The 11,692-nt window shown below is 41.0% G+C and overlaps 1 protein-coding gene across 1 annotated transcript; it reads left to right on the forward strand.

The window, feature by feature from the left end:
- The first annotated feature begins 5,566 nt into the window (after positions 1–5,566).
- Positions 5,567–11,377, forward strand: MAP1LC3C (microtubule associated protein 1 light chain 3 gamma). Its single transcript, XM_026705279.2, has 4 exons — positions 5,567–6,114; positions 6,484–6,539; positions 6,804–6,910; positions 8,706–11,377. Exons 1-4 carry the CDS (start codon positions 6,054–6,056, stop codon positions 8,914–8,916), a joined length of 435 nt encoding a protein of 144 aa, XP_026561064.1. The 5' UTR covers positions 5,567–6,053; the 3' UTR covers positions 8,917–11,377.
- The last annotated feature ends 315 nt before the right edge of the window (positions 11,378–11,692 follow it).

The raw sequence follows: 11,692 nt of genomic DNA on the forward strand, positions 1-11,692 counted from the left end.
ATGCACCTAGTTATTATTCCTAAAAGTGAATTTGCCAATTTCAAAGAAATACTTGTTGCTGTTTTTTTTTAAACCCTAATTCATATTTAGATGATTCAGATGACACTTGTGATCATCCATCCCAGTCTGGTGCCTGTTCCTGCCACAGGTCCAAATGAATAACCTACAGCCAAGGAATCACGAAAGGTTTCTATATGGCTCTCAGTCTATTTCTGAACTGCTGCTAATTTCTGGTTAAACAAACAACAAAAGTTTTATGATTTGATAAGTTAGCCAAATTGTAGATGAGAGACTTAATTTATGAAAAAAGTGAATGAACATCTTCTGCTTTGATCACACATACAACTATTATTAAGAGTCCGGTGGCGCAGTGGTTAGAATGCGGTATTGCAAGCTGCTTCTGCTGACTGCAGGCTGCCTGCAATTTGGCAGTTCAAATCTCACCAAGCTCAAGGTTGACTCAGCCTTCCACCCTTATAAGGTCAGTAAAATGAAGACCTAGATTGTTGGGGCAATTTGCTGACTCTGTAAACTGCTTAGAGAGGGCTGTAAAGCACTGTAAAGGGGTATATACAGCATCTCACAGAAGTGAGTACAGCCCCTCAGATTTTGTAAATATTTAAGTATAACTTTTCATGTGACAACACTGAAGAAATGACACTTGGCTATAATGTGAAGTAAAGAATATACAGCTTGTATAACAGTGTAAATGTGCTGTCCCCTCAAAATAATGCAACACACAGCCATTAATGTCTAAACCCCTGGCAACAAAAGTGAGTACACTCCTCAGTGATAATGTCCAAATGGGGCCCAAGTAGCCATTTCCCCTCCCTGGTGGCATGTGACTCATTAGTGTTACAAGGTCTCAGGTGTGAAGGGGGAGCAGGTGTGTTAAATTTGGTGTTATCAACTCTCACTCTCTCATACGGGTCACTGGCAGTTCAACATGGCACTTCATGGCAATTAACTCCTGATGATCTGAAAAAATGAATTGTTGCTCTACATAAAGATGGCCTAGGCTATAAGATGATTGCCAAGACCCTGAAACTGAACTGTAGCACTATGGCCATGATAATACAGCAATTTAATAGGACAGGTTCCACTCAGAACAGGCCTCGCCATGGTTGACCAAAGAAGTTGAGTGCCTGTGCTCAGTGTCATATCCAGAGGTTGGCTTTGGGAAATAGATGAATGAGTGCTGCCAGCATTGCTGCAGAGGTTGAAGGGGTGGAGGGGTCATCTTGTCAGTGCTCGGACCATATGCCACACACTGCATCAAATTGGTCTGCAGGGCTGTCATCCCAGAAGGAACCTCTTCTAAAGATGATGCACAAGAAAGCCCGCAAACGGTTTGCTGCAGACAAGCAGACTTAGTACATGGATTTCTGCAACCATGTCCTGTGGTCTAATGAGACAGAGATAAACTTATTTGGTTCAGATGGTGTCAAGCGTGTGTTGTGGCAACCAGGTGAGGAGTACAAAGACAAGTGTGTCTTGCCTACAGTCAAGCATGGTGGTGGGAATGTCAGGGTCTGGGGCTGCATGAGTGCTGCCAGCACTGGGGAGCTACAGTTCATTGAGGAAACCATGAACGCCAACATGTACTTTAACATACTGAAGCATAGCATGATCCCCTTCCTTCAGAGACTGGGTCGCAGGCAGTATTTCAACATGATAACGACCCCAAACACACCTCCAAAATGACCACTGACTTGCTAAAGAAGCTGAGGGTAAAGGTGATGGACTGGCCAAGCATGTCTCCAGACCTAAACCCTATTGAGCATCTGTGGGGCATCCTGAAATGGAAGGTGGAGGTGCGCAAGGTCTCTAACATCCACCAGTTCAGTGACATCGTCATGGAGGAGTGGAAGAGGACTCTAGTGGCAACTTGTGAAACTCTGGTGTACACTATGCCCAAGAAGGTTAAGACAGTGCTGGAAAATAATGGTGGCCACACAAAATATTGACACATTGGGCCCCATTTGGAGATTATCATTTAGGGGTGTTCTCACTTTTGTTGCCTGCAATTTAGACATTAATAGCTGTGTGCTGCATTATTTTGAGGGGACAGCACATTTACACTGCTATACAAGCTGTATACTTACTACTTTACATTGTAGCCAAGTGTCATTTCTTCAGTGCTGTCACTTGAAAAGTTATACTTAAATATTTACAAAATGTGAGGGGGTGTACTCATTTCTGTGAGATACTGTAAGTCTAAGTGCTATTGCTATTGTCCTAATTATATTTCACAAGATTTGCATGTCATTGCAAAGAGTCCACAACTTGTATCTATAGACACAACTGAGAAAAAAATGGCAGATCATTGTCCCTTGAAAAGTAGTGATGTGCCTCAAGCATGGATGAAGCCCAAACTCCAGAGAAGACTTCGGCTGTTTGGGAAAATAATTGCCCTCAAGGTTAGAACAAAATACTCCAGTCCAACCTATTCTTTTCAAAATCCTCAACAGAGTTCTGATCCTTCTCTGTTGTTGCAGTGCTCTCTAGCCTTGCAAATGATGAGATGACTGTAACTAGTTTAAAAGGGGAGGGGGCTTTGGTCACTTCAAAACTGACCATGTTGAGAATGATATTGAGGAAGTAGATTCAGTTCAGTGATCAGTAGGTCTGGCTTCAACTTGTAACTATTCTTGTGGTCAGACCAATTCTTGTTGAATTGGTCTGATCACAATGAAGTATTGTGTTGATTCCTGTATTTTGGGAAGGACAGGGAAAACTTGGAAATAAAACTTGGAAATGAAACCCATGAAATGATGGTATATTAAGAGAGCCCTTCCAGCTGCCTGGCTTTATTATTGTTATTATTATTGTTTTGTTTTTGAGGAAGGTCAAAATGTTCATCTCTTATACAGTATTTCTCATCACCCTCAACCCCTATAATAAATTTGGCTGCATCCAGGAAGATACATACTTTCAATACTTCCCATAATATTTGTCATAACTCTTCCAAAGATTGAGAGGCTCTCTCTGGGTCTCCCAGTGAAGAATGTATCTGTACAATCTTGAGTTCTTCAAGTCAGTGCTAGTTAAACTTCCTATTTTGCTATTACAAGCTTGGAGTAGATTACTAGACTAGAAATGTTGCCTTCCAGAAAATCTCTGTGGAACATTTTGTTCAGTGCTGTGTGCATGCAAGACAGATTTTAAAGTAATTACATCATGTCATTCAACACCAAGTCTGATAAGTGGAGGGATGGCATAACCTTCCAATTCCTGAAAAAGTATCAGGCTCTTTGTGTGGAAAAATAATCCTGGGTTGCTTCTATGGCTACAAATGGTTTGAGAGAGGTTTCAAGAAAAAATGTACCACAAAAGAGAGGATGCTTCAAATGATAAGATCAGTTGAACAGGAAACATTAATGCAACAGTGAGATAGATGTAGAGACAGAAAGTAAAGGGAGCTGAAAGAAATATAAGGAATGGAATCCTTATGTGCCATGAAGGTATAAGTGCCATGAAGTTATAAAGCATGGCATACACTTGAATAAATAAAAGACAAAGAACATCAACCCAAGGCTGAAAGGTGGCCTTCCCCAAACTGTAGTACAATTCCAGTTCTAATTCAGGCAGTGGGAGTTGCAGTTCAGCGCACCCCTAAGATCACAAAAGGCAACATACAATTAGTTATATTCTCCAGAAATAAATAAATAATTTTGGCAATGTGAATGCCAACATTGAAAGTAGGCATTCAGATCAACTCATTGGTTTCCATGAGATTTACCATTCCTCATGCAGTATGTATGCATGTATGATATATGTTATTGTTATGTGTTTCTGACCAAACAACAAACTGCATTATTTCTCAATGTGAGAAGATCCACAGTGAACCCTAAGAAGCAAGATGGTTTAAAATTGCTATAGTGTTGCCAAAGCCAAATAAAACTCATCCATTGTTCTAAGCTCCAACCAACAGAATTGTTGGTAGAACAACTCCAAGCATCTCTAGAGGAAATTGATCTATAGCTGTTTCAGGGCGAGTTTTAGTTGCTCTGATGGATGGTCTGGTAGATGGTACAATTTGGCAATTTGTCTCTGCTTGTGCTTGCATATATCTCAACATCTTCTGACACCACCTGGACCACTTTCAAGAATTGATGGCTGGCAACATGGTTTTGTTACGGTTCTATTTCTATCATCAGGGTAGGTTTTAGATAGGCAAACTGGGGGATTACTGCTTTTTTCTCAGCTTTTACCTTATGGGATGCTACAGTGTTCTACTCTGTGTTCACTGATGTGGCCCATGGACCAATTGCCATAGTAAAACAGTCTACACCCAGTCTACACCTATGCCTATTTCACCTTTCCATTTTCATAAGATTAGGCCAACTCTCTCATGAGCTTATGATGGGCCTAGATAATAAGGCAAGAAATAACAACTATAACCAAAAGATCAGCGATTACAAACCTCGAATTGCACACTACAGGTGGAATCTCCAAATTCAGTTTGATCAGAAACATTTCTATCAATCCATCAAGAGACTGCACTGAACTGGTCAACACCTGCCAGAGGTTTTAAAAAAAGTGCATTGTGGGTACAGCTATGGGACAAGCCAAAGAAGTACAAGAAGCTTGAATAAAGAAGGTGGATAAGTATTTTTTTTTAAAGTTGAAATGAGAGAACTTGCACTAACAGCAGAAATGGTGGAGAAAGGGACAAGGAAAATCAAGAACTGGTCAGCACCAGGTGAAGATGAACCTCATGGTTTTTGATTGAAACATCTGCCTGGTCTACACCCATTCATTGCCAAGCAGTTTAACAACATACTGTAAGGAGGTGAAATTGGAGATTGGTTAACATCTGCCAAACCTACCTGGTAATGAAACGTGCCAGGTAACAGCATGCTACTTACCTGCTTATCAACAACTTTCAATGCTTAAGGGGGAAATCCTGTATTTATTTGCTGTGCCACTGGACTCAAAGGGGCTTTCCTCAGAGCAGAACAAGCGCTATAATTAACCTGAATTTTAGCAATGCAGCTAGGACTGCAGCCACAACAGATGAAATTACAGCCCCCTGAACAATACAGTTCTTGTAGGAAACCCTGTGAGATAAATAGCTTTTTCCTTTAAATTAAAAGTTATTTGTTATGACCACCACCACCACCCCCAGCTGTATCCATGTGACAATTACCCAGTTTAAGTCTGTCCATAGATATTCAAAAACGGGAATATTGGGAAACGGGTGGCGATGGTTTTGCCCTCAACAGCAACCAACAGACTCTCTCTGGGTGCCATCCTAGCATTCGGGAGACGAACTGACTAAAGTCACCCTCATTCCCTCAACAGCTGATTTATTCCCACTGTAACTAGAGAGGAAAGTCAACCCATCTCAAGGGGAGCGGGAGGTGTCAGGCGTTCACTTGATGTTTACATCACCAGAAAGTACTTCCCGGCAGCAGAGTGGGCAGGAACCGTTAGCAGGGCAAGGATAAAGCGGTCTAGGCTCTAGAGCAGGGGTCTCCAACCTTGGCAACTTTAAGCCTGGCGGACTTCAACTCCCAAAGCTGGCTGGGGAATTCTGGGAGTTGAAATCCGCCAGGCTTAAAGTTGCCAAGGTTGGAGACCCCTGCTCTAGAGCCTCCGCTCCAGAAAAAAAATAAATAACGGCAAACTGTCTTATTAGCGAATACTTTTCTCCCACAGCGACCCCTCCCCCTCAACAAGCTTTGCAAGGACACGAAGATTGCGCGTGGGCTACACTGGACCAGAGAAAGAACAGGACTTGCCGCCCTGCAGGCCCACGTGTCCCGAGCGGCCTTTTTTTTTTGGAGGGGTGGGGTTTGTCTCCAACACCCACTTTTCCCGTTTGGGTCCCGACTAGACCGCCCGCGGGGCAAGACGCGGGAGGGGCGGGGGAAGAGGGGTGACGCCTGCCTCAGGGGCAAAGAATGACGTGGTTATCGCAAGCCGGTCGTTAAAAAGGGGGCTCTCTTCTGTCCCGGCTGTACAGTCGGAGCGCAGCCGTCACGGGGACGAAGTGGAGTGGTGGTGTTTTTGTTTTTCCAGGCGGGCTCTTTGTAAAACGTCGGAAAATGCAACCTTTACAGCAGAACTGCCAACCCGTCAGGCCGTTCAAGCAAAGGAAAAGTTTTGGTAAGCAGCCGGAAACTGAGCTTATAAACCCTACGCACGTCGCGATCGCTTGGGAAATCCGGCTGGCGGTTTATTTTCACCCTGAATTCTGGAGGAAAGCCCGCTAATCTCCGTGGGACGGACCAGCTTCTCTGGGATCAGGGACGGGGGTTGCTTGAAAACACCGCTCGGCCTTTCCACCGCTCTTTGGAGTGGAGAAAAGGAAAACGCCTCCGGGGATCTGACCTCCGTCGGTGGCAGCTCGGCTTTGCAGGGCTGTCCGTCTGAAATCCGCTACCTGCTGCCTTGGGAGTCGAGGTCTTTCACCTCCACGCCTCGTTAGGTGAAAACTAACGGATCTTCTTGTCTTTTTTTTTTTTCTTCCCACAGCCACCCGAGTGGAAGAAGTAGCAGGCATTCGTGAGAAGTTCCCGACAAAAGTTCCAGTAAGCCTCTCTTCATTCCGTCCTCTTCTCTGCTAAATACCCCTAGCATTTGCCTAGTTTCTGGCGTTTGGTTTTTAAAGGGTACCTGACTCTGGGCAGGTTTTCTTTGACCAGCTGTATCGCTGCCTTCATTACGTTCGGTAGATAACAACGAATCTGTTTAGGATTGTCTCCTGCTGATTAGTGGTAGATGCTTCCACTGGTAGCATGTCTTGCTTTCACATTGCTTTTAAAACGTGTTGTGCTTTCTTCTTTTTAAATCAGGTAATTGTTGAAAGATATCAGAAAGAAAAGTACCTCCCCCTGTTGGACAAAACAAAGTTTCTTGTGCCACAAGAGTTAACTATGACACAGTTTATAACCATCATTAGGTATGTAGCAAGCCACAGATGATTTATTATTTGTTGGCTGTCAGTGCTTCTGTGCGCACACCCCCTTGTGCCTGTCTATTTTTGCTACAGGGCTTCTAAAAAAACTTGGGGACTTTGCAGTAATATGGCTTCTGTTACCCAACACCTTTCTGTGACTTTTCTCTCATTGCTATGATGAGGTTCAGTCCTTTGAGATCTCTTGCAAAGTATTCCTCATTATTTGCACAAAGCTATGGTGAGAAAACTATGCTAGATTAATACAGTCCCACCTTTCCCCGCTCCTCTGTTTTTTTTTAAAGCCTGTCCTAGACTGTTTCAACCATGTATCCATCCAAGAAGAGTTTGATACAACAAATGGCCAAGATTTAATGTTAAAAATTATGCAGTCGTGCTTTAAATTTATTTCAATCTGTTTTTATTCTCAGCTAGTTTTCCCCAGTCCTATGTAGTCCAGACATGTTCAGTTTTCAATTCCAATATGGACATCAGCCCAAAGTATAGGGAAAGTACTGGTTTAAGGAAAGCTATCCTAAACGCATGTGCATATCTTGAAATAAATATTGATATTTTATTCTTCAGAATCTAGGATGTAACTATGAATTTTTGATTTGGAAAAATGGATTCTTTATTAATTCCATGTAGTAATTTACTTTTAAATTTTCCTTCATTTTAAAAATTGCTTTCTCTGAGCTGGCGAGGGCATTTAAGTATAAATCCAAAAAGCCTTCAGGTCTGCAGAATTAGTTGCATAACATGATTTTTATCTTGGCTCTACTGCTTCAAGAACTCTTTAAGCTCCTATGACTATTGCTGGCATCAAATTTGATTAGAATCTCTTATAGCCAAGTGAAATAAGGCAGTACTACAAAGTGAGATTACAGAAACTTGGAATGTTTATGAACTGCCACTTTCTAGGCTTATCCAATATGTGCTCCCCAATAGAATTTCACAAATAGTGCTCAGAATATTTAATCTTCACTCATTCAATTCTGCCTACAAGAGTATGATCCTTGGAATTATAAAAAAATATTTAAAAAGTTTTGATTAAGAAGTACGCTACATTTTTTTAAAAAATGATATGCTTATTGCTTTGTGGCTCCACAAAAAAGTAGTGTGCATTTAAGCAGCAAAATAAAATTAGCTAAAATTAGTGTAAAATGGCAAGGAACTCCACCCTCAACCTCTCCAATCTCTATACTCTTGGAACAAGTTGATTTATCTTTGCTGTTTGTAACCTTCCTATACCATCCTCACTGTGGAATCTAAACACCTATAATAAATGCCTTAATGACAAGCAAGCTAAATAAATATCTGAGAGGCAATTTCATGGAGAGGTTAAGGCATCTGGCTAGAAACCAGGGGTCTGTGAGTTCTAGTTCTGTTTTAGGCTCAGAGCCAGCTGGGTGACTTTAGTGCCAATTGCTGTCTAGGAAGGAGGCAAAAGCACACCACTTCTGAAAAACCTTGCCAAAAAAACGCAGGCAGTCAACTAGGCGTCAAAAACTGACTCAAAGGCACAAAATAAATAAACAGATACTAACGTTAATATAAATGTAAAAAAGCTACACTAAACACGGTTAAGCTTATCCCAGAAAAATGGAATGCATGCCTGTTCTTGGATAGTCTGGACAACTTAAAAACCCATCTTCTTTCTTCCCTTCCCCTTTCAAAGTACAATATGAAGTTTTCTGGTGGCAACTTTGCACTTGACCATGTGTCTAGCTAATCTACTATCTATCTACTATGAAGGAACTTGCATCTTTTAGAAAAATGTCTGTTTTCTTTGTTAATCCAGAAGCAGAATGGCATTGAGTGCCACCCAAGCTTTCTACCTGCTGATAAACAACAAGAGTTTAGCCAGTATGTCTTTCACTTTGGCTGAAGTATACCGAGACTACAAAGATGAAGATGGCTTTGTATACATGACATATGCTTCCCAGGAGATGTTTGGAGATCTCATAACTACTTCCAAAGTAAAATGTAAGGCATATCTCCTAAAAAGATAAGTCTTCTCTTGGTGACAATGTGGCTGAACAGCGAGCTGTACATCATTCAGATTACTTGAAGATGAAAGTTGCTCTGTCTAACGTGGGCTCTTCTCCAAAATTAATGGCCCAGGAGTTGACAGGACCTAACTAAAGAACTCAGGAGTGGGATAAATGATCCCAAACAAATGACATGGATACATAGTTTCATAATTTGGCTCCTTGCCAGCCAAAGAAGTTAGTAGTAATACGCTTCAGTGTTACCCTTAAATCGGGTATCTGCTTTAAAAATGGTTACCGTAATTGGAGATGAGTGAAAATGATGAAATTTTATAACCAAGTTAAATGACCTGGACACAAATTGTCTGCTTAACAGAGAATAACATGTGCATTAGAGAGTAGCACGCTGTCATAGTTAGCTGAACATTGCAAGGCTGAGCCAGCGTTGGCTTTTATATTGTCTGCTTTTATCAAAGCCATTTGCTTTCTTCCTCCAAGAGGAATATTGCTGATGAGGTATGGTGGCACTATAGATTTTACAGGACAACGTCTTTCCACAGACTAGAAGTCGCTCCCTTTACTGAATTGTGACAACTACACAGAAGCGGCTTGTAAAAATGAGACTAATAGGGTGGAATATAATGGACTCTAATGCTGGGAAAGGTGGAAGGAAAGAGGGCAACCTGCAGCAAGGTAGATAGACTCAGTTACCGTAACAATGAGCGTACCATCAGAGTTCCTGAGGGACCAGGTTAAGAACAGATTATCATAAAGAAAATCTGTATGGTCACCAAGAGTTGACAACAACTTGATGGCATGTAATCATCAGTCCTTCAGAGAACTTTATTGCATGCACACATTCCTTAGATATCAATAGCTGAAAATTAGTAAGTGAGTTGTGTTGGGGGTAGGGGTGACTGTGTGTCAAGTAATGCAAGAACACAGCTGCTTAAATAGGAACGCAAATTCCTATATGGCATCTCACAATTATTTAGCTTGTATGTGACTAACTCCGCTCTGGTGCTGAGGCAGCAACTCCAGAAGCTAGAACAGTAGCTTTATCACAAGGCTGTGTTCTTGCCTTTTGAACTCTGCTCTGAGCTTTAACTTTGATTGAAGATAAGATTATAGTATAAAGATGAGCTGTGTGGGTGAATATGCATGTGTAATTGTGTATGTATGTGTGTGCTATAGAGTCTTACGTTTCATTTCATAAGTGCACCAGGATTACAAGCTACTTAGTCTAAAGCCAGCTAATAAAATCATGCCTTTGAGACTCTTGTATCAATGCCATACTTAAGATAATTCTATCTCAGTAGAATTGACTTAAGGTTGCCTTCAAATTAAAATCCTGCTGGTACCTCTCACTGTCCAGATGACTTAGAAATCTTGGAGAGTTTTGGAAGGAACACACAGCAGAGTTGCTGGTATTCAAATCAAAGAATACTGTGAGTTTTACCTGCAACATAGACAGGAAGACTGAGATATATTTCATGTCCAAAATAGTGATTTTGAGGAGTCATTTGTTGTAATGTGAAGAGAAATGTTGATCTGGTAAGACACAAAGCTTTATTTGATGGACAAATCCTAGCTCACATGTAAAGAAACCCAGGCCCCCCCAACTTCTGGTCCCTGGACTGGCACCAGGGCTGTGCAAACAAGCAAAGTCCCATCTGCGGGATGCAGGCAGCACACCAAACCATGCTCCCTCCGGTCCGTGGAAAAACCTCTCTCCACAGAACCGGTCCCTAGTACCCCAAAAGTTGGGTGCTGCTGCCCTAATCTAATTTAAGAATATTTTTTATCCAGTTATATTTGATACTTTTTTATGAAGTGAAAATGAATCTATACCTATTGAAAAAAATTAGAGCGATAACTCACACAATCAGGTTTTTTAAAAAAACTATCTATCCTTTAAAATTGTGTTTCTGTGGATATCCTGTATATATGAGTAGTGCAACAATTTCTTGTGCATTTCTAAAAATGGCATGCTTTTCTGCTTTAACAAGATGACACAGTTTCATTAAAGTAAATGCTTTTCTCTAGTCCATATTTATGGCTGCGCCTGCAGGAGGGGTGCACGTTTTAATATGTATTTTGTTAAATGCCTTTTGCTATTTTGTGACACAAACTGCTTTTTGATCAACTAAGGGAGCGTTTAGCCATTATGGCATTTAAGACAATATCTGTTTGGCAAGACCAACATTTAATATTAATAGAATTACTGCAAGAATGTCTGTAAAATATGATGCCTCAGAGTAGCTGAAACATAATTTCTCCTGAAGGGACTTCTCACTTGCAACAATTTGTAGCTTGTTTTTCTTTCTTCTTTTTCTCGAAGAGTCAAATAGTAGGTTCAAGCTATTAAGTGTACTATTTTTGGAATGATTTGCTCTTCTTTCTTGAGAGTAAAAGAATGAAATATTGTGATTTCATTATGAAAATAATGTACTGAAGAGAAATTAAACAATATATAACTAAAGGACTCTGGTTGAAATTTCTTGAAACTCCCAAAATGACATGTACAGTATTAAATGTAATACACGTCAATAGGTTCTAATGATACTGTAATAATTTGTTAAATATGTATGCTGCCCAACTTGAGTTACTTTGGATCATTTACAAATGGTGAACATTTAAAATAAGAATTCTCCCCCTGTCCCCAAAAATAAAGATAACAGAAATGTGTAAATGTGATGGGAACAAAGGGGGGAAAGTGTGTGTGTGGGGGAGAGGGTTCTTCAGTTATGCTTTCCAAAGGCTTGGGCAATGAACCAGGTCTTCAGCGCCCTTTGGA

Source organism: Pseudonaja textilis, chromosome 1 (genome assembly GCF_049901715.1).
Source record: "Pseudonaja textilis isolate UNSWEBS1 chromosome 1, rPseTex1.2, whole genome shotgun sequence".
Lineage (NCBI taxonomy): Eukaryota > Metazoa > Chordata > Lepidosauria > Squamata > Elapidae > Pseudonaja > Pseudonaja textilis.